Source organism: Maylandia zebra, linkage group LG18 (assembly GCF_041146795.1).
Source record: "Maylandia zebra isolate NMK-2024a linkage group LG18, Mzebra_GT3a, whole genome shotgun sequence".
Lineage (NCBI taxonomy): Eukaryota > Metazoa > Chordata > Actinopteri > Cichliformes > Cichlidae > Maylandia > Maylandia zebra.
Genome location: NC_135184.1, coordinates 27,217,160 through 27,240,600, shown reverse-complemented (window position 1 = coordinate 27,240,600; position 23,441 = coordinate 27,217,160). Strand labels below are relative to the sequence as shown.

At 39.9% G+C, this 23,441-nt stretch overlaps 1 protein-coding gene across 1 annotated transcript; it reads right to left on the bottom strand.

Annotated features, from left to right (window-relative positions):
* Positions 1-638: 638 nt before the first annotated feature.
* Positions 639-22,930, bottom strand: LOC101483740 (unconventional myosin-VIIa). The gene is made up of 49 exons (XM_076877029.1): positions 22,806-22,930; positions 22,583-22,619; positions 22,066-22,425; positions 20,736-20,804; positions 20,539-20,654; positions 20,325-20,452; positions 20,084-20,226; positions 19,689-19,802; positions 19,066-19,219; positions 17,823-17,899; positions 17,613-17,732; positions 17,052-17,194; positions 16,086-16,296; positions 15,864-15,999; positions 15,601-15,767; positions 15,306-15,446; positions 13,923-14,081; positions 13,723-13,815; positions 13,078-13,172; positions 12,878-12,950; positions 12,681-12,782; positions 12,315-12,431; positions 12,078-12,221; positions 11,709-11,978; positions 11,455-11,610; positions 11,307-11,366; positions 11,068-11,192; positions 10,499-10,625; positions 10,250-10,369; positions 9,939-10,112; positions 9,576-9,803; positions 8,265-8,432; positions 8,053-8,170; positions 7,760-7,886; positions 7,475-7,632; positions 7,208-7,386; positions 6,834-6,949; positions 6,558-6,703; positions 6,178-6,331; positions 5,922-6,077; positions 5,462-5,567; positions 4,116-4,229; positions 3,859-3,946; positions 3,662-3,768; positions 3,376-3,561; positions 3,147-3,263; positions 2,983-3,066; positions 2,762-2,881; positions 639-2,622 (listed from the first exon to the last, which is right to left on the bottom strand). Exons 2-49 carry the CDS (start codon positions 22,592-22,594, stop codon positions 2,527-2,529), a joined length of 6,474 nt encoding a protein of 2,157 aa, XP_076733144.1. The 5' UTR covers positions 22,595-22,619; positions 22,806-22,930; the 3' UTR covers positions 639-2,526.
* Positions 22,931-23,441: the final 511 nt, after the last annotated feature.

The following is a 23,441-nucleotide window of genomic DNA, read 5'->3' as shown; positions in this document are numbered from 1 at the left end:
CATGGTAACCTGATTTTTTTTTTGTCACATGGTTTCCATGGTAACAGAGCAATCGTCTTGACAGGCAATCAGGAGGTTGTATAAGCAGTGTACTACATTACGCTACACTATGTATTTACACACACACACACACAGAGTCACTCAGCCGTTATGATGTAATTCCAGGTATGAAACTGGAGTTGTGTTATGAGGAAAGGGCTGACGGCAAGCTGATATTCAAGAAGCAGCCACGACATTCCAGGAGCATCAAATGCCTGATGGAAAACCGGGAGTGTTGGCTGACATTTTACAAACTGCCTCCGGCTTGCCTATACTGCACACAGCTAAGGCCTGCAACAATAATGGCCTTTCAGAAAATAAGAAAAGTTTGACAAAGCAGAGGAAGTGAAGCGGAAAAGAAGTAGCCGCACAGTTGCAAAGGTATGACTTTTTATAACAGCTCTGGCATCCAACAGTCCAACTGTTAAAAATAAAAAAATATAAAACAAACAATTTTCTGTTTAAAGTATTTCAATTATTTTCAAGCATAGAAAAACTCGATCAATTATAAGAAAATAAAGAAACATTTAAAATACCTTGATACACGTTCAAAGTCCAGATAAAAGTAAGACAATTTAGGATGCAGTCCATGCCAACATCCTTCTTTCCTTATATCATTTTATGATATATGAATCAATCCAGTAATAAAAAAGCAGGTAGACTTGGAATAAAAATTAATGTACCTATGTATTGAAAATATTGAAATATAGTATTAGTAAATATATGCATCTGCAGTTATGTAGCATACTGTAGGCGACTACTCAATAAGGCTAAAAGTAGTAACAAATATGCTCATCAGAATATTTACAAGACAATCAAGAATCCTTCTGAAAAGGGAAAAACTTTCAAATCTCGCATCGTATGAAGATGACCATACCTCATGGACTAAAATGATTAGTTTAACTACAGATTCAAGAGACATTAGAAATAGTAAAAAAGTAATAGTAGAATCATATGAATAAAGTTTACTCTATAATACAATCTCAAATGAACAACATCACACAACATTATTATAATGAGTTATTATTTATTTAACATTAAATAAGCCAAAATGCAGTGTGTGGAAACACTAAGCACACCCTTACTGCTTTTATAGGAATTAAGAGGGTAAGTAGCAGCTAAGTGCTGCTAATAAAATGTACTTGATTCCTCAGAAAGTGCTGGCACCTCTGTAGAAAACACCTCATACCAACTGTGATGCACGGTGGAGGAGGGGTGATGATTTGGGCTTTACATCATGAGCTCATCTGTATACCAAAGTATTCTAGAGTCAGATGTGTGGCCTTATGTCCGACATCTAAAGCTTAGCCAAAACTGGGTCACGCAGCAGGACAATGATCCCAAGTATAGCAGCAAATCTACCACAGAACCACCGAAGAAAGAAAAGAATTAAGGTGTAGCAATGGCCCAGTCGAAGTGCAGACCTCAGCCTGATTGAAATGTTGTGGCGGGACTCTGAGGTGTGCATAAATGACTGCTTGAAAACTTTACTGAGCTGAAGTAATGCTTTAAAAAAAGAGTGAAGCAAAGTTCCTCTACAGTGATGTGAAAAACTGATAAAATAATATGGAATACGATTACTTTGGGTTATTAAGTTATTGGTAGTGTTGTTATACAAGTTACTGAATCACAGGCTGTCATAGTTTTTCATGCACTGCTTCTGCATTTAGCTTTTTGTTAAATAACAATAGTAATAATAATGACACAGTATAATATGTCATTATTACCTAACCATACTGACCTAACTTTAAGACCTAGCAAGGACTGAATGTCTCGATCAGTAAAGAATAGTTTATCAGTTAGTTTTTTCCCTCCCTTAACAACAATCTGGTCTATTTTAGGCCACAGGCTTATTATAATGTTCTGGTTTGTTGCATAAAACACTACAAAGCATGTGAAGATTAACAGTTTGTTAACATGAATTTCACATATCCTAAACGTATTAATGAAAATGGAAAATACTTCCATGCACAAGGGTTCCTGTTTGTGAAAAGGGAGCTGCGTTTTAATGCAAGTGCACATATTTCTTGGTGAAAAGTGGGTTTTTAAAAATGTTTTATTTTGAAACTGATGGGAATGTGCGCTAAAAAAAGCTGTGTTTTAAAATGCAAGACATAAGAAGCAGCAGGGAAATGTAATCAGTGTTTTGTGAATTGCAAAATTTACTGTTAAATGTTAATCATTGTAGGAATAGGACACAGTTGGACGTCATAGTTTAATGCCATGACAGTTACATGAATGTCAGAGGAAGTCGTGGACATGCAACCGTTTCTTCACAAAACAGAATTTTACTGCATTTAAGGCGATAACAATGGAAATATTACAGTTTGAATGCTTGTTCATTAGAAAGAATTGTAAATGCTAAAATCTAAATGTACAAATTGATGAGTTTGTATTTTTAAGGATACAAATACATTCCTATAGAGACATTGGGCAGGAGTACATATAATCCACAAAGGTTAAGTCTATACTTCTGCCAGTGAAACCTTAAGAAAATATGCTCTTCCTGTGATTAAGGGGGGCCTGCCTTGCCTTTTCATACATGCTGACGTAGGATCTGAGGAGGTCTTCGATCGTGTGGGCCTGAAAAAGAAAAGAATGATTCTTTTTGTGCAAATCTTTCACATCATATTTTATTCTCCTTAACATTTATTGGCATTCATTCTAAAGGAAATTCTGTGTTTTGTCATGCATCAAAATACATTCAAAGCCCGTCACTCACATTTGGGGTTTCACAGACAAAGGTGATGCCCCTGAACATGGTGCCGATGGTCATCTGGAAGGAGTTGCCTTTGCTGAAATATTCTGTGATGCGGCTGAACTCGTGCATTATCATTGTGTCCTAAAAGAGTTTCAAGTAATGCAATGTTATTTGCAAATAAGCACAAATGACCTTAGGCTACTGTAAAAATATAAATATATTGTGCTTTTTATTGAACATACCTTTGTTTCTGGGTCTACTAAGCGAACCCCTTGCTTATTGATGCCGATCAGAAGTATAGCTGGGTAGCTAGATTCACATGTTTGCTGCAAATGAAACAACGTAACATCAGTTTCCTCAAATTCTTGCGGGCCAGTGTGTCTGTCACTTACTCCAGCTAACTCACTTTAACTTCAAAGAAGGCACAGCCAAAGGTTGGCCAACTTGAAATGATTTTTAGGAAGTCGATTTTGGCTTCGTCCACTGTGATGCCACTCTGCTGCTTGTATGAGGAGATGATGTGCTGCAAGAAAAACAATAAAGCATAAAATAGCCTTACACCGGAGCTCCAATCCCATCTTCTGAGACATGAAATAGACCATTTGGGGGGTGCTTCTGTACAATTTGTTCTTTACCTTCTTCCATTCATCAGGGGACATGATCTTTTGCTGGTCAGCAGGAACCAGGTCCTTCAACATTTTGGGGATCATGACGAACTGTGACATGTCTGATTCTACTTTGACTCTGAATAGGAGCCCACCCAGGGTAATCATGTCTTCTTTGGTGCAGTCGTGGTATCCCCGCAGGTACTTCGATCGTTCCTGCAAAGAAGCAAATTCGAGGTAAGATATCGTGACAATTATTCATCTTAAACATGAAAAGAATCTCAGTGAATAAAGAGAGTGGTTGTAATATAGATACCTGTGGGAAATGGAAAGTGAGATCTGCTTTCACATCTTTCCCCGGGTTCACATTGAACCAGAGCTTCCTCTTAAAGAGCACCAAGGAAGGTAAATTGGTCTGAGTGACTAAAAAAAGTGAGATTTACACTGATTAGATCTGTCAAGGCAAAGACATGCATAAAAAAAAAAGTGACCGCAGTTGGTTTACTCCATTACCTTCTTTCCCCTTTTTTCTTTTTTTGGGGACGTCTGAGGTTATCTTTAGACTGTCAAAGAAATATTTATCCTCCTCCATGCTCACCGTCTAAGAATTGAAACCAAAAAAGCTTCGTCACATAAAGGAAAAAGATGTATTTGTTACATATGGACTGTATTGTGATATTGTGCATAGCATTTTTGTCTTTTCTATCAGATCACTGTGCAAGCTAATGTCTGATCGAAAACACTGAACTGACAGTGTTAGGCAACACCACCTTGGTTAGTGTTTTCAGGTACAGGCCGTATCCTTCAGGTGAGTACAGAATGAGCTGAGAGGCGATGCTGATGCACATGTCTCCAATTGTGGTTGTTGATGTCACCTCGACTATCTGCGCCACAGCAAGGACAAGAAATCATGATAACATTAAATCGACATTTAATGGCAAAACTGATTCTTAATCTCTCTCTTATGGTTAATACAACTCCAATGCCAAGAAACCTGTGACACTATGTTAAATGTGTCACAGCATTGATGAGCCAAATGTTTTTAATTTGTAAAAGGTCTGGACATCAGGTAGTTCAGCACCTGGACTCCTCTACTACTAAGCAATCCTGTTGTAAAAGCTTCAGTATGCAATTTTACATTGTCTTGCCGAAATATGCACAGACTTCCTTGGACGACACGTCATCTGGATGGGAGCATATGTTGCTCTAAAACCTGCATTGGTCGTTTCTTTTCAGATATGCAAGCTGCCAATTCCCTGTGGCATCAGAGATCCAGGCTTTTTTTTTTTTGCCTTAGTCCATTTTAAGAGAGCTTTATCCCAAAGAAAAAGAAGGCAGCATATCTGGAACATGGGATATTTGGTCTTCCCAGTTTTACATTCAGGAATAATATGCTGAAAATTTCCCACAATTTGCAAATGCAATGTTTTGCAGATGGTGAACCTCTCAGCTTTACTTCTGAGAAACTCCGCCCCTCTAAGATGTTCTTTTTATACCCAGTCATGTTATTGATCTATTACCACATAACCTAGACAGTGCAATAATATTCCTGCAAAGGTTTCTTTTTAGGTTTTCTAGCCTTTGCCAATTTTTTTGAGCTATGTTGCTTCGATCCAAATCAAAATGACTGAATATATTTCATCAAATAGCAAAATTTAACCCTTTCATGCAGAATTATGACAACCTCGATCAGGATTTTTTATTCATCTTTAGGCTTGAAAAGATGAATAACAATGCTTAAGAAAAAATCATGATCAAGGTTGTCATAATTCATGCATGAAAGGGTTAAATAACAATAATTACAATGAAACACATCATACATCTATAGTAATATTAAACGACCAGTAGGTGGCAGGGTATGGACACATCAGTGTCCAATGTAGTGGTTTATGTGCAAGTATATCATCAACACTGACACAAACTCAAGAAAACAGCATTTGGATAGTTGTCCACTGTAGTGACCACTATGCGTCAAAGGGGTAAACATTCAAGTTTAAACATTCAACATGATTTCATGTTCTATTGTGAATAAAATAGGGATTTATGAGTTGTGCAAATGATTGCATTTTTTAAAATTATCATTAAATCCAAAAATTGATTGAATGCAGGTTCTTACATCAGTTGTATCATCTGGGAAGTGGACTTTCTGGAAGATCTTAGGGCTGTTCTGTTGGATAGCGTCCACTTCTACGAAATGGGGAGGAAGATTCCTGGGCTTCTTACTGAGTATACAAAACAAATGAAGTTACACACACAAAAATATATTTATGTGGAATTTCAGATCACTAAGTTACAATACCGTGGATATGTTTTTAAAAAAAAAAAATTAAACTCAGTAAACTCAGCTGATAAACTTTTTTGTGGTTTCTAAAGTGTGCATTGTGGTAATTTTGGGGGCCAGCATTTACCAGAGAGTAGATTCTGTCAGTTAGATTTTCATCACAATTTAATACCAGTTTTAAAGCAATGCTATTTCTAAAATACGGACAACCACATTTTGAAGTATCAAAATAATCAGTAATTCTAATCTTCTCAGGATTTTTGTTTCTAAATAGTGTTCGTATCGCCAGGCTGACCTGCAGATCTCCTGCAGCCTCTCCAGGCAAAGAGCAGCCAGTGGGTATCTGGGCCGCGACTCCAGGAAGCACTGTGTGTGTTTCAATAAATCCCAGCTGGGCGGGAACAAGCCTGAACACAGCCACATCAGCTGCCACCCACGCTCCATACTCAAACTGAAGTGAGGGGAAGAAAGAGAAAACGATATGATGGAAATGGATTTTTTGTGATTATTGTTTTGGTGTCTTTCCGACACAGTGAAGCACACTGGAGAACCTGTTGCTGTTGGCGGTCATCTGTCTCATGATCTGGCAGTAAATTTCATCGCGCAGTTCTTCATGCTTTGTGGCTGGACCAAAGATCTGGTCGGTCAACTCTACGGGACTGCGGACATGTTTGATGGGGTAGTCGCCCATGTACTTCAGGATGGGTAGAGGCTAACGTTAAGGACTCACTCAAACGACATTAAAATTAGACATGGCTCTTTCCTCTTTAGATTACAGACAAACTGCTGAAGAATTTGGTACCATACTTTCAAATATCTGCCTATGTGAACCAACAGTATGGATGCTAGTTAAACTGTGGTTTAGTCATAAGAAAACATCTCAGCAATCCATAAATGCAGGTACCAGTTCATGTGTTTTTTAAAAGGATATCAGTGAAGGCACTGCAGGCCAGGTTGCTGAGCTCAGAGTTGTTGACCAGCACCTTCAGGAGTGGTTGCTTGAGAGGCTCTCTGGAAATGACCCACAGTTTCTCTCTGTTGCCTCCTTTGTATCCTTGCCGACCGCCACTCACAGATCTGCGAGGGACAAAGAGCTTAAATATCGTCTGCACGAGTGCTGTTCGATTTGCCAAATGAAGAGTCAAACATGAATGCCACATTTTTGAGAAGTGGCGTTTAGCTAAAAATACAAGAGCCTCAGTATTACCTGAAATTCTCAAGGGCAAACTCTTTCAAAGAGACAGGGGCCACTGTTTCTTCTCCTTGAACGGGGTTAAGAACTAGTGAAGCTCTCCTCTTATCCTGCTTTGGATTGAGTTGTTCCTGAAGGGTCAGAAGCAATTTGCCAGATAAACTACAAGAGGGCGTTATGTGATGTGAACTAACAGAACTTGTGCATCTCTCACTGCATAGACTTAGAAGCGCACGATGAAAAATCTTCATGTCTGTAAAGATTTTCTGTTCTTTAGTAAAGTCTTTACCATTAAAACACCATTAAAAATGAAATCAGTGATTTGCCTATACCTGAGCTCTGATAAACTAGTCATAACTACTCAACATGTAAGGTAAAGTCAACTTTACCAGCATTTCACTAGTCGGCTCGGTAAGAGTTGGCAGGAACAGCAATATTTTCTTATAGACTGCACCAGAGCTGCCAGTGCGCTTGTTGGTGGCGATGAAACAGCTCTCATTAGGGGCACTTTTTTCTTTGTCTACTTGCAGGAGGTCACCTCGCTTACAAACCAGAAACAGCGGGTCATCTGCAGAAGCGTACAGAGACAGACAGACGTGAGTGTTTTGGTGTGCGTGACTGTATTTATGGATACTGAACATGCTGTAGACTCTTACCTGATTTGCTAGAGTCCTGCTGAGCGGTTGCAAACACTGAGCGCTGTCTCAGCCCTTCCACATTGTTCTCTATCAGTGTTACAATTTTCTCAGCTTCAGGAGACTTCAGGACATACTCTCCTGTGATCGTGATCAAGCTAATGGTCTGGGCACTGTCACTAAATGGGTCATAATCATCAGTGTCAGTTTTATTAGATTCTTTTAAAGGCACAATTTAAAAATCTTTTTAAGAAAGTAAATAGAGCAAATTTACATACACACAGACATAAAAATGTGAGACCGTACCTCTTCTCCTGGACTTTCCTAACTGCTATGTAAGGAATTTCATGAAGTTGCCTATTTCTCTCGTCCATGAAGAAGATGCCAGTCCAGTTTATAGCCACAATAAATCTGCTTTTGGGCAAAGGTGGTCCTGTGGACAGATATGGTGTTGCAGATTTTAAGTAGTGAATTGGAATTCATAAATGCTAGTTAGCAGAAGTAAAGTTTGCAATACAAATGTGTAACACGGCAACATTCACTTGTAAAAGGATTGTATATCCCAGCCTCTGTGTGAAAAAAGCTGTGCGCAGACTCACCTGACATCATTGTGACTTCAAAAAACTTTGAAAAGTGGATTGCCCACTTCTTGCGTGCGATGTCCACCAGTTCTCCTTTTACCTCATCCGAGTTTTGCCTCCCACTGACATAAGGACCCTACATGAGGTAATGACGATTGTGAGGGTGCCTTTATGAGGCGTTATGTTTTAAAACAATCCATGCTGACCATACATAAAATAGACTGATTTACCTCTTTGTGTGCTGAGCTGATGAACTGGGTCCATCTTGTTTTAGACTTGCTTTCAATAAGCTGGGTGGTGATGCACTCATTAACCACTTTGGTGACGTTCTCAACGCTATACTCGGAGCCAAACATGATGTAATAGTGCATTATTGCCAGCTGGATATAATCATCATCCTGAGTAGATAAAGTACAACTTTATTAGATACAGTTGACAAAATGTTTGGAGAACATCATGATAAAATTTATAGTAGAATAAAAAGTGGACAAATAAGAAATAGTTGACCTCACTAAGTAACTTATTTGAGCTGCAAAATATTTGAAAACTACAAAATGCCTGCTGATATACTGTTTAGCACCACAGTATAGTAAATTTTACATTTACAGTTATCTAGTTTCTTACTCTTAATTTGTTCATTTAAGAATCACAATTATTGCATTTACTCTAAAAACACAATGGATGAAAAAAATAAATAAATAAAACTTTACTGATAGATTTTCTTGTTTTCCAAATCCTTCCTTGTTCTTTAGTGAGACACAGGCAATAGAAACTAGCCGTGAACAAACATCTACAAATTTCAGGCTAAGCTAGTAGGAAATGGTTGCCCGTCTATGCGTCTGACAGCCACAAAGCAATGTAAGCAGTCAGCTATTCCATTTAAATTAACATCGGCTTTCACTTTCCTAGTCGTTATATTTTTCCAACTCTTTGGCCGTTACATACATCCCACCATGTATCCAAGCTAGTTGTTCACTTTCTTCTTCTGTCTGCCATTTGCTTAAACGTTAGCTAAGCTAAAGCCAAGCTAAGATGTCTTATAAGGCTTACAGGAGCTGCAAGATTGAATGAGAGGTTTCTGTGGGTTTGTCAGTTGTTCTATTGTTACAATATAAATCCTGATTAAAGAAGGATATTAAAATAATTATTCATGAGTTACTTCTCAGACTGCAGCAGTTTTACTGGCTTTAACTGTTTTACGTGATAAGGCAGCTAGCTTATCACTGGAAGAGACTGCAGTCCTTTACAAAACCTTGCCATGAAAATGAAGGCATTTTTATTTTATTTTGAAAGGGGAGTGCCTTGGAGGCTTTTTTATATTTAAGGTCTTTTAAGCGTTGGCCCAGCAACAATTAGTGCCCCTTTTGTGCTTTATTTTGTACATAAGATGAAAATACACCAGAAAAGTAGATGTGCATACTGCGATTTTGGAACTTAATAGCCTGAGTGTCATGAGCGGTGACTGTAAATAAAATGTATTATTATTATTATTATTACACACTGTTTTCCGTAATATTTTAGGAAAAAAGAAAAAGCCTTACCTTATCAGCAACGTACTCTCCTGCCTTGATTCCTTTGATGATCTGCCTGTAGATAAGATCTGTGCTGACTTCATCTAGTTTACTTTCGTGCCAGGGTGTGAACAGTTCCTTGCGGAGGGACAGCGACCATGGGGTATCCTTCTCCAGTCTGCCTTGCCTCCTCATCTCTTCCTCACACTGAGATATTGCATCTAGCACGTGTGCCCCAGAGTTCCCCAGAGACCACATCTGGTGACGAGAAGTCAGCAGAGTTTGAATGAGTGTGGCAAACTGCAAATCTTTCTGCACTGGACTAGTCTGAACCTACAGTCAGAAGATACAGAGTACCCAAGCCTTGATGTAGAATCAGAAGCTTTCACTGACCTTGTCATAGAGCCTAATGTACAGGGAGAATCCGTAGGTGTCTTTGAGACCGATGTCATTGGCCACATCTTGGCAGACTTCCTCAGATGTGGAGGACGAGTTCAGTTGTATTTCAATATTTCGACCATCCTGTATTTCCACAGTCGTATCAATGGGTTTCCTGGTCCTGGCAGCCTTTCAGTGCAGGGTAAGAAAGAAGAAAAAAACCAGTTGTTTCCAACCACAATTCAAATTTTGCTGCTGCTGGCCAAAAGTTAAAACTAAATAAACAGTGACCTCAGCACCATATTGGAGCACCTTCTGCTTTTTACCTGTAGCTCTATCCAGCAGGGCAACTCTTTTCTTGGTCCATTGGCTACGATACGTTTCAGGCGCTCAATGCAATACCCCCTGTAGTCATATGGCCCTCTGCGGAGAAAGTTCTCTAAATACTGTGAAGCACAGAACAGGACACAGTAAGCAACACGATAATACCTCGGCTAAATTCAACTAAAGTGGCATGACAAGGATTAACATGAAGTTTGAGGCAGGATTAATAAAATGACTTCATGTAGACTGACCTTCCTAAAGAGGTCTGTTGGAGGGAAAATCCCCAGACAGATGGAGAGGAGAATCCACCCTTGCATACGATTCCTCCTGTCATTGTTTTTCAACAGCTGTTTACAGATCTGACAATAGATCTCATCCCTGCACAGAGAGAGAACCAAAAAAATGAAAAAAGTAGGTAACATCTTAAAATACAGCCCATAACCACAGTTCCCTGTAATTAAATGGAATTGTAGTTATTATAATCGAAATGACAATGTAATCATATTTATCTACAAATACTTACATTTAAGTACTGCATATGTAATTTTAATTGATGTCTAAGTAATTTTAGGCAGCCTGTGTAAATCCCAGAAAGTTGACTCGTTTTCAGTGGGAGAAACCTTTCATCACACATCCAAGTAAATACGGCCCACAGCCCAAAAACTATAGCCCGTCTAGTAAGATGAGAAAATTATTGTTTTTCTGCAAAATTAGCATACAATTTCACACTACTTAAAATTACTTACACACATTTACCTACAGTTATTTACAGATATATCATATTGTTCATTCTTCAAAATACTTGTAAGGCAGCATTTACCATATGCCGTGTTTTGACAGAGCATAGCCGATGATGATGTGAATTTTTTCCAAGTCTGAAAGTGGCCTTTGCAGCGTGGTACCCTCTCCAATCATAACATCCTCTTCTCCTGTCAAGTTTTCTGGCTGGTTACGATGACAATAATACAAATAACAGTGATAATAATAACAATTGCCACAGAGTTTGTGTTATGAACCAGTGACAGAAAAAAAAGACAGAATGAAGAGTATTATAATCACCTCCTCGGGGATAGAAGAGGCTCTTCTGTCAAACTTTTTCTTGTTCTTCCTCAGTATTTTCTGTCCGAGAATGACATCATTACTAGAGGTTAAATAGTTAGATTGTTTTTTTTTTCAGTGTAATAATAAGATATATGTAATAGTTTACCTGGTCCAGTCCCACCAAGTTGCTCAGCCTCCTGCCCTGCCTGCTGGGTGGAGCCTGGGGCGTGTTGCTTGATGCCACTGATATGGCATCTGAGGATTTGGGTTCTGGTATATCCCCCATGAAGCGCAAAATGATCCACCATATAGTCAGACATGCCTGGAGGTGAGGAGAGGAATGAGAAACTGTTTGTGAGGAGAGAAATCTCTTGGGTTAATAGTGATACGGCTGTGACTCGTTCCCGTCTGACTTCTCACCAGTGTGTCACCCTCATCGTCGTGATGCAGAAGAGACTTCTTGAGTCGGTAGGGTATGTGCGTGTGGCTGGCGCTGTCCTGGAAGTAACGCTGGCTGAACCTGTAGAATGAAAACTCATCACCGTCGTCCTCAAAGTCATCGGTCTCCTCCTCCTTATCTTCATCCACCGAAGGGGTCGGGGATATCGAGTTTGATGGTGGGGTGACTATCAACTCTGGCTCCAAGAGCTTAGAGATTATCTTTACAGGCTCTGGACTGCTGTGACTCGTCTTTGGAGGGAAAAGAGAATTTATACCAGATCTTAAACGCACACACTCAATGAAGAAAAAGTAGGACATGTTAACATGACAGAATTAGAATCAGCTAACCTCAGATTCTGAAGTTTCTTCGTCTGCTACATTGACTGAAGGCGTGACGGGAAGATCTTCGTCGTCTGAATCGTGCTCTGACTCTGACTTGGTTTCATTGTCCAGTATCTGTGAGACCTCCTCCAGCTGTTTTAAAACTAAAGCCTTCGAGACAAAAGAGACAAAAAGGTTTGAAAGTAGGCTCCTTTTCAGAGTGCAACTTGTGCAACTTTACCTTCCAAGATGCTGAGCACTCACCGTGTTCATCATGGACTCAACTTCCCTTCTGGCCAGCACTCCTCGCCTTTGCGCCTGCAGCCGTGTGACTGCCTCTCTCTTTTTCTTCAAGTCCTTCCTCGCCACATAGCCTCGTACCTAAACCCGATCAATCAGTGCAATTTAAAGCAAATTATTTAAGAAATAACAAAAATATCAGTAATTAATTAAATACACAACAACCGATATGTAACGTAGATTTTGATAAGATTTGATAAAATATCCTAATTTCACTATAAAATGCTTAAAATTTGATCAAATACAGCGATATTTTCCAATATTCCAAACAATAAAAAACAACTACTTGTAACATATTGCACTAAACAGTTCCTACATGAGAGTACATGCCTGTGCTTGTATGACGACTGCTGCTTCTCGCTGCTTTTGGTACTTTGCCTGGAGTTTCCGGCTACGGATTAGTGCTGCCAGCCGCTCAAAGCCGCGCTGAACCTGGTCAGACCGAAAGAGGGAAGCAAACCTGAGGTGAGTCCTCCCTAAACATCAAGGCAGCTACAAGCTCTGACTTCTATAAAAAGTTATTGAACCTTTGTTTTCATGTAGGCTCTCCAGGACCGCTGTAGCACCACGGCTGCCGAACGCTTCCTCAGAAAAGACTTTCTAAAAGAGATTTGAAGCAAAGAACTTAAGTTATTAAAAAGGTGTATTTTTAAGCCTTCATATGTGCAGTCCTTTCCTCTTATGTGTCCCCTCTGCACTGGATATGAATGTGTAGGATATCCTGCACCTGTCTCTCTGTCCAAGCATGACTCTCTGGATCACCAAAGCTACCCTGCTGAGCTCTTGTTCCCGCCGCTTTTCAAGAATAGAATCGTGAACATCCTGAAATAAAGAGAATTTATTTTAAAAGACTTTCTGATATTGAAGAAAACTTCAATTGTTAATCATATTTCAAAAATGAATCCACATTAATGTGAATCCACATTAATGTAGATTCATTTTCTGCAATCATTCAAGAGAGATGTAATGTCTCTTTGATTTAGTGTTTCACTATGTCATGGCCACGATCATCTAAGGGGCGATTGTGGCTCAAGAGTTTGCAGTTCGTCTTGTAATCGGAAGGTTGCCGGTTCGAGTCCCGGCTCGGACAGTCTTGGTCGTTGTGTCCTTGGGTAAGACACTTCACCCATTGCCTACTGGTGGTGGTCAGAGGACCCGGTGGCGCCAGTGTCCGGCAGCCTCGCCTCTGTCAGTGCACCCCAGGCTACATTGTAGCTGTGGTTACAATGTAGCTTGCCATCACCAGTGTGTGAATGTGTAAAGCACTTTGGGGTCCTTAGGGACTAGTAAAGTGCTATACAAATACAGGCCATTTACCATCTTGTGCCTTGAGAAAAAGCTACAATACAACATGGTTAGAAGTTTTCGGCACCTTTAGGAAAACTTTGGTATTGCCTATTTTCCATTCGCCCTCCCTTTCGATCACCGCCTCACAGATGGCTTTACAACAGGCCGCAGCAGACTCCTGGAGAGACAGTAAAGAATATATCAGTTAAGAACTGATGAGAGAACCCAATAAAAGACTCATTTTCACATCTTGGGTTCCAAAAACAGGATGCATCATGACTTAACGGTATTGGGGTTGCAGACGGTCGTCTTCAGGAGCACCCTGTAGCGCTTTAAGAAGTCGTCGAACGTGTGTCGAATGGGAAATCCCAGCTTCCGAATACGGATGGTGTCGATCATGCCGGAGTATCTCAGCTGACGCATACACAGCTCTCTGTCAAACACCTAGAAGAGAACAAATTAAAGTGGTGATGAATATTCTCTTAACACAACAACTATCCAACCTTTTTATTTTTCAGGCTGGACTATGGGGTGATTTCCACATCTACAGTAAATGTCAGCAGTTCATTACTCTAAGCTTGATTTGAGTGTGTACCCAATCAAATGATCATCCAAGCCGAATTTGGCACATGTGAATATATCCGTGTGCCAGATTTTGATTCTATCAAATTGCAAATCTACCCAATGTTTATTCTCACTGTTTTATTTTTTACAACAGCTATTAACCTCAGCGAGGCTGGAAGAAAAGTAAAATACCTCTGAGGTATTCCATCTCAAAAATGTTTTCAAATTTTATTTTAACATTTTTTATGGTCCCGAGTTTGAACATATATGATGATTGCTGTGAAATTGTTTGCTCAAATACTTTTCAAGATCTATTTTTTTGAAAAATGGCCCGTCGACCCACCGGATATTTTTTTCACACTTTGAAATATGTGGTAATTTTTGAACATGAATATCTAAAAATCTATTGAAGATAAAACCCTGGAAAATTCAGTGCTTTTTTCATAGCAATCCTTACATATGCTCAAACTTTGGCTCATTAGAATTTTAGGTAAATTAGGGAAGGTCAAGCAGAAAATGTACAAAGCATTTGCTGATTTGAGACTTAATGACCCATTTGAATTTGAAGTGGTCCTGTGTGGACCACGATCACCAAGTAAGTGCCAGTCCTGCCAGCAGGTGCTTGGATTTCACAGGAGAACTGTGACACGTGGCACTGTGGACTAACAACGCTTTGCCACAATATTGGTCAGGGAGTTCAGAATGTGTGAACTTTTCGTGACTTCTAGTCTAAATCCAAAGGGTGAGAAAAGCTCAACAGATACTAGCGCAGCATTGTACTTTACTCTCTGTGATATCAGGTGATATTTAACAGGAAATTGGCTCCGTTGGTTTATGGCACAAAACAGAATGAGCTCTATTGCAAATGGTGGCAGTAAACATAAAAAAACAAAACAAAACAAAAAACACAGCAACATCCTTATTATTTCGGGAAATGACAGGATTTAAAGGAAATGTCTTAATTTCAGCAAACATTAGTTTGCTGAAATACACTAGTTTGTCACAAGCTTCCCCCTCATTTCCCTTTCTTAGCATACATGATTGCTCAGTTTACACAGCAACTGTATGGTGTTGCCATGGCGGCAGAAGCAGTTGCTCATTCACCTCAGATTGCTTGCCATTGTTGGGTTTGAAACAGCGGATGAAGAAAGGCTGGCAGGCAGACAGAGCCTTCATTAGGGAGTCCAGAGACTGCCGGAATTGGCCGCTCAGTGTCGGCACTTGTTTGCGAGTGTCAGCCAATCCCTGTGAGGATGACATGTGACAGAAGGAAAAACTCAAAAATGAAGTCCTTGATACACCTGATCAAATAAACATTGGCAGCGTTATGAAACTAAACGACACAGGAACATTTATTGCAGTTTGCCCAAGGATCAGACATGACTTTATCCTTTCATACCCGCAGAGAGTTGCTTGGGGTCATGATGAACTTTTTATTTTTAACAGCCTTAATCCCATTGGTTGACAGTTCAGACTCAAATATGTCACGCAGTAGCTTATTGGCAGACATGTCAAGCATCTTAATGATGTCCGAACTGACAGCATCCCTGTTCTTTTCCAAGAAACCTGAGGAAGGAGAAAAAAGGCAACAACAAAGTATTACTGCGCTCATGAGCACCTTGCGTTGGCTGAGGTTTTAATATTTGCTGTTTGCTTGCCTACCATTGGAGTCGTACTGAACCAGGCCAGCGAAGTGACAAATCCCAAAGTTTGTGTCACGTTCACTCCTGGAGGCGATGTAGTTCTTGTGTCCTTTGTGGTGCTGGTTCAACTTCTCTAGCATCGTAGCGTCTGTACCCTAAGGCCAACCAAGTGATTCTTTTGAATAAAAAAGCTTCTGCAGCAGGGCAGAACCTTAAATAAGAAACCTCAGCAGAAGCATACCTTTGGAAAGTGGCTCTCTTCATCAACAAGAGCCAGCACATTACATTGCATTCCAGCTAGAAGGTCGAGAATCTTCTGATTGTCGCTAAAGTTGATGTTATCCCACATGACGCCCTGCTTCATGTACTCCTTCTGCTCGAGCTTGAAGATGTGGGCCACGAAGAACTGCTGCAGCTTCTCGTTGGCAAAGTTAATGCAAAGCTGCTCAAAACTGTAAAATAAACGATGGCTTGTAAATAGTGATAACTGTGAAAATTAGATGCCTTAGTATACCACGAAATGTCTGATCGTCTAATGTTTCATAAATATGTCAGGGCGGCAGTGCAACGGCTGTGAAAGCTTAAAGATATCTGAGAAATACGTTTGACTCAACTAATCGAATGGATAAAAATGAAGATACTGGTAATGTACACTCACAGGCCACTTTATTATGTACTTTATTAGGTTCAGCTGCTTGTTTCCTTAAATATCTAATCTATGCTGCTTTGCATCAACAGTTCAGGCTAAGGTTATTGTAGCTGAACAATGCTAAAGTGAAAAAGAGTGCTAGACTTTTTAGTTAACTAAATTAAAAAGATAAACTAGAGTTTAGAAAAAATCAAACTGAAATGATTTTGTGAAAATAAAAAATATATTCTTGTTATCATAACTTGTCTATTAAGGCTTTGACAAAAATGTTTATTGAGACTTTGGAAGTTTATGAGCCTGTGAGTCACCTGCTATCAATTTTTTTTGTTTCTTAAATTGCAATGTCAGTACTGATTTTGTAAAACCTTGCTTTTGGCATACGCCCTAACTACAATAATAGCTATAAAGAGTAAAACCAACACTGAAACTAATAAAAATTTATAACAACAATAAAAACTAAACTAACATAAACTAAACTTAATTCAAGATGAAAAGTCAAAATGAAAAAAATATCTGATGAAGTACAAAACAGGAATAACAGAAAAAAACCCTCCTGACCTGTTAGTGTTGAAGTTCTCGAAGCCAAAGATGTCAAGCAGGCCGACGGACAGGTAGGCTGATTTGGAGTTGCTGGTCAGCTTCTTGTAGATGACACTGTTGATTTTCTTAACAATCCATATGAACAGCTTATTGTAGATCGCCTGAGAGAACAGAAACCCAGCAGAGTTACATTTTAGTGGAGTTCTGAAACACGCAAACTGTTTATTCTTTTCTATATTTAATTGTTTCTTTTGAGCTCTGCACCTGACCCACATGTTGGTGACGATGCGTGTGGATTTTTACACGTCTTGTACCTTACAATCATAAGAAATCAGTCAATCTACACTGAAGCTCATCAAGGAAAAGTAAGACGAGAGTTTTCTAAAACATGCCGAGTAACTGTAGCAACGCTGTAAGCACCAGTCAAAGGTTGGAAACCATCTGCTCTATCACAGTGAAACTGGAACGCTTCCTCATAAAGTACAGCGTGCAGCATTTACAGGGCCCAGGTTTCTTTCATCCTAAGCCAGGAACCAATAAGGAAGCAGTGATTTAAAATTGCTGGCTCTCCCTCATTACCTTCACAAAGGCGTCTCTGCAGTCAGCTGCCTGTTCACAGCTCAGAGGTTTAGTCACCATTTCGCGGTTGGTCTTAAAGGATCGATGAGTCAGATTGGTCGCCAGGGTGGGCTTCTCCACCTTTAAGCACAAGAAACAGAAAAAAAAACCTTTACTAGTGCTATTTAATAGCAAAGTAGATCTTACCTGCTAATAGAGAAGGAGACCCACCTCCAGTAGTGATGCCGCCACATTGAAATGTTCTGATTTGCTGACTTCACTGGTTTCCAGGTTATTTTGAGTGTTGGCTGATGGAAACACAAATTCACACATAAGACACAAACAGCACAATAACAGCTGTGAGGAGTAATCCTGTGAAATGAGGTCAGTGTGAGTTTTAAAAGATATTACAACCAGTCAGGAGATTTAACCAAACCACTTCCAACTACACAAGTACAAGTCACAAATGTATCTAGCTTGGAACATAAAATAATGCTAATGCACAAATCCAACAGATGCATCTAGGGACCAAAAGCTGATGGTGAAATTAATATTCTTTTGGTTCTCTGGTGTCAGTGAAACAAAGAAACTTTCATTCATTCCAAAACAGCTGTTCCAAAGTTCTAACCATCCATTCGCTTCCGCTTATCCTTTTCAGGGTCGCTGGAGCCTATCCCAGCTGTCATAGGCCAAGAGGCGGGGTACACCCTGGACAGGTCGCCAGTCTGTCGCAGGGCTAACACACAGGGACAGACAACCATTTGCACTCACATTCACACCTAGTGGTAATTTGGATTATCCAATTAACCTATCCCCACAAGCTGCATGTCTTTGGACGGTGGGAGGAAGCCGGAGTACCCGGGGAGAATCAACGCAAACACATGCAAACTCCACACAGAAAGACCCCGGCCTGATGGTGGAATAGAACTTAGGACCTTCTTGCTGTGCGGCAACAGTGCTAACCACCGTGCTGCCAAAGTTATATGTAAAAAATCATGACACTATCTCTCAACTTTGTTTGGGAAACGGTGACATGAGCCAAACCAATAAACCAATAAATCAACTTCTCCATTTAAAAAAAAAATAATAATTTCATTGACAAATTCAAAGTGTAGAAATGATTTAGTCTTATGTAATTCAGGTGCTCACTGCTATTCAGTTTCACTGTTGTATAACTAGCTGCCTGTTTATGGAACAATAAATCCGTTCACTCATTTAATAATAGATCTGAACAGACTGCAATCTGCCATAGGTATCATCAGGCCTACTGATGCTCTTATTTATTATATGCTTGTTTGCTGATCAAAATCTAGCATTGATAAAATTAGGAATGGAGATATGTTTGATTAAACGTTAGGCAACACTTGAATAGTTGTTCTGCTGAAATCTGATAGGGAAATGATTTTAAAGATAAACTAAGCTCCATTATGTGCAGGCTAAAATCTTTACATAGTTTCTAACTCTGTATCCTCACCCTCAAAGCAGACGTTTCCCAGGTGTAGTACGGCCGCCAGGAGCTTGAAGATTTCATGACAGTCTTTTCCTGAGAAATTCAGCGTTTTTAGGGCGGAATTAATACGACTGTAGTCTTTGGCATCGTCTCGTCCTCCACAAGCAATGCAGTTGCCCTGAAGAGTGAGAGACAAGATTTAGAATAGCTAGGAGAAAGCAGGGGTGTCAAACATAAGGCCTCGGGGCCAGAACAGGCCTTGCAAAGACTCCAATCTGGCCCACAGGACAGCTTTGGAAAATGTGAAGGGGTGCGTAGATTTAAAACTTTTCATTGTATTTTCATAAGTTTTACAGCTTTGCCAATTAATAATTAACAATACTGCAATTTATACTACACACTAAAGTAAATGACTAATAGATTACATGACATACAATTTCTTATTTTTCTACTATCTAGTGTAGAAATGTCTGTTTTGTTTTGTTTTTTACAAAAAAGAAAAAGAAAACTTGCTGTGAATTAATAAAACCTTTAAAACTACAGGACAGTCTGGGCAATGAACTAGCAGAATTTTTTCCATAAATTACACGACATCACAATAACTTCACCAGCAATGCGGGCAGTCACAGCCTTCCTTATTGCAATACCTTGGTAAGGAATTTGTATTCCTTGGCATTCCCGAGGCTCAGGCGTTTTTTCTCCTCTGCTGAGATTCCTGCCAGCAGGCAATAAAATATGTGGTAATTTCGCTCCTCCAGAGCCTGAGGTTGCAGAGGAAAAAATTAATCATTAGTGTTACAAAATGATAAGCTCACGCAAGTTTTTATGCGGGCTGGGTGGGAACATTTTTACTTTAGCTTCACTCCTCTTGTTGATGGTACTGATAGTGACAATGGCAACAGCAGCACACGAGATTAAGCCAACAACAGCACATCGACTGAAACAAACTCTTCAGACGTAGCGTGTTGTGTTTTTACTGGTTTACCGCACATTCCCGCCCCGTGGAGAGATAACAAAGGTTGTCTTAACAGAGCTTACTCACCTGACGACAGACACGAGACTTTTCCAGAAGATACTGCTCCACGCGTGCACCCTCAATCACTCCATCCTTGTTGAAGAAGATTTCCAAATATTTCCCAAAGCGGCTGGAGTTGTCATTGCGGATTGTTTTAGCGTTTCCAAAAGCTGAAATGCAAAAAGAAAAAAAAAGTTGTTGTTGTTCATCCATGCCATAAAGACAACATTTAATAATGACTGTGCACTCTTTGGCTGGTGTTTTCTACCTTCTAGAATCGGGTTGGACTCCAGGATCTGCTTCTCAATCCGCTGCTCAGAGAGCTCACCGCTGACGGCTGCCAGGTACTGCAGGATCAGTTTAGTGCTCTCGGTCTTCCCTGCTCCAGACTCCCCACTTACAGAGATGGATCAAATCAATGAGCAGTTGTAAAGAATCAAATTCAGATATTAAAGATCCTCAGTGATATAACAGACGCTGACCTGATGATGCAGCACTGGTTTTTTTGATGGCGAGTCATGTTAAAGTAACAGGCCTCAGCGATGGAAAAGATGTGGGGCGGGAGCTCTCCCAGTTTTCGCTTATGGTATAACCTCACCTGGAGACAAAAAGGAGGGTACGCGTGTGAAGTAGATCACTGCGATATTACAGTGAAGTCATCAGCTGAGCATATCCTTACCTGCTCTTCTGTGTATATTGGAAAATCTTTGTATGGATTCACGGCCACCAGCACCGAGCCCGTGTAGGTCTACACAATCATAGAAATGTTGCATTAGAAAAGAATCTCCTTCAACTTTCTCCACTTACTACGTGTTTATAAACAGTCAATAGTTATTATTAATCTCTGGCTCTATTCCACAACATCTCCCTGAATCTGAGAGTTTTTCCTTCCCACTTTCAAAGTGTTTGCTTATGGGGGTCATCTGATTGTTGGGGGCTTTCTCTGTTTTCTGTGTATTATTGTAGGATCTTTACCTTACAAAATAAAGTGTCTTGAGGCTGTTGTTGTGATTTGGTGCAATATAAATAAACTGAATTGAACTGAATTGAAAATTTAACCAAAATGATGTTAAGGGTACATCCTGTGTGTGGAGTGACAAGATACTTAATGTTGCTCTTGTCAAATGATCCAATGCTATTTTCAATCACGGCTAAAAACAGAGCAGTTATTAAAGTTATTAGAATGCTTACTTATATCTGCTACTTATGTCTATTCATATCCATCTCATTATGTCAGACACTAAATAAAAAGGTAAGAGTATGAACATTTAGAAAGTTTGTCCACCGGACCTGTAAAATGATAAATGTTACAGCGTCTGTGTTTTTATTTGCGACTCAGTAAATGTTTTTTTTTTTTAACTCTTGAATAAAAAATGTACTGTCGCTAGTAAAAGATAGTGAAAATTAAATGTTCGACAGTGAAGTTTGTGCAAATTTGGAGTCTGCCTGGAGATTTAAAATGTTCTATTGTTCTGATTTGCCACAATTGAATCAAAGTTGATTAAAAGAAAGAAATCCCAGCGAGAGAAAGCTGAACAGCTCATGTGAGGCTGGAATCAAACATCAAGGGAAGATGTTTTAAGGTGTTCTGGGAGAAACGAACCGTTACAAATTAAAGGAATATTTCCTATAATCCATTATCAGGCCATCCAATTGTTCTTAACCACTTATCCAAATCAGGTTTGCAGATCCCTGCTGTCTTTGGGCAAAAGCGTTAAGTGTCTATATCAGGTCATTCACAGCGCGCTGGCCTCATGATGTGTAGATATTTTGAAAATTGAGTTGAATGAACCAAATCCATTTTACTTTTAATCTGCTTTTTATCCTCAGCAACTGTCTTCTCTGTCTTGTAATATATTTTTTCTATATTTGGCTCTGGGAGACGCTTTGCTGTGTCATGTTTATACAATGACAGTAAAGATAAAGATACTTGACTTAAAGTACAAGCGTCCAAAGCATGTAGGAACACTGGCGACAAAAATCATTTTTTCCTTCAGTGTGTTGCTCACATAGATGATGCCTTGTCTGTGTCTGAGCAGGAGGTTCCTGAGGAGACCGGCCTCCGTCATGTCCCCGAGTTTGATCATGTCGTCCACCCCCTCCACCGATGTAGGGTGCATGATCTTGAGGGAGGCTTCCTGCTCCGGTGACAACCTGCGCTCCTGAGGAAGGGTGAAAACGGGAATACACTCAGCAACATAACACCAACTGTTGCCGTTTTGGGATGTTTGACTTTTACCCTGTGAGAGTGCAAAAGCACTGTTTACCTTTCCCTCATCGTCCACCAGCAACCGCTGACCCGACGGTGTTACTTTGACCCTTGCTCCGATGGGCACCCCTATGCTCGAGTCCACCCAAACCCATTCCCCCTGAAAGCAAAAGACAGAAAGATTTCACGTTGTCCTTCAGGGACACGGGACTAGGTTTCAGTTTACGGGAACACAAAGTGACACTCGGTGGGGCGGCAGTTCTCTCAATAAAACTCACATCTCCAAAGTTATTATCTCGAGTTTGTTTCAGCCTTACCTTTCTCAACATCACAAGTTTCTTTTATTTCTAGTCCCTGGAGAGAAAAAGAAAAAGAAATCCATACAATGAGTTGCAATTACCAAAGTACTGACGATTTAAAGGGTTTCTTTTGGCTTTTTTAATCTGAACTGTTGTGTTCAATGTCAGCGCTCAAGGTGTGCAGCGGTAAAACAAATCACAGAGCACTGTTAATGTCACCGTTAAAATGAAAACGGTCTACCCGATGATCCTTTGGTGTGGGATCTTCATTAATTCCCGTCTCGTTCCTCGTCTTTGCGTCTTATAGAATCCGTCTCCGTATGAGGAAGGATAAAACTCAGCGTGCCTATGAGTGACAGAGGTTTTATGACGCTTTGACTTTGGACTGACTGTAAGAGGAGGAAGAGAAATGGATCGCTTACTCAGAGGTGAATAAGGAACTTGTCACAGTGGAGTGATGTGTGTCTTTCTGGGCAATTTAGGGGAGCCCATCCAAATGTTTTTCACCTTGAACTTGCAGTATTCCTACTGAAGCTTATATCAGGTTACATCCACTACTACTACTGTACAGGACCAAATCTTAAAATGCACAACCTGCTGAAATCAACAAATCGTGCATCAGCGTGGTCATGCAGGTCATGTTGTTTAAATAAGAAGTTAAATAAGAAGATAATACATTTATTAAAGGAGATTTTACATAAATGTCCTTGGTGGTGGATTTACCAGGATCATATTGGATGGATGTTTATTGAGACTTTGGACCCTGCCTGTGTAAATTGTAGGAGACACAGCTGAGCATCTCCCTGCTGCTGCAATAAAGATGTAAATATGAGATTAGACTAGAGAGGGATCAGATTTCTGCCACAACAGTGTTATT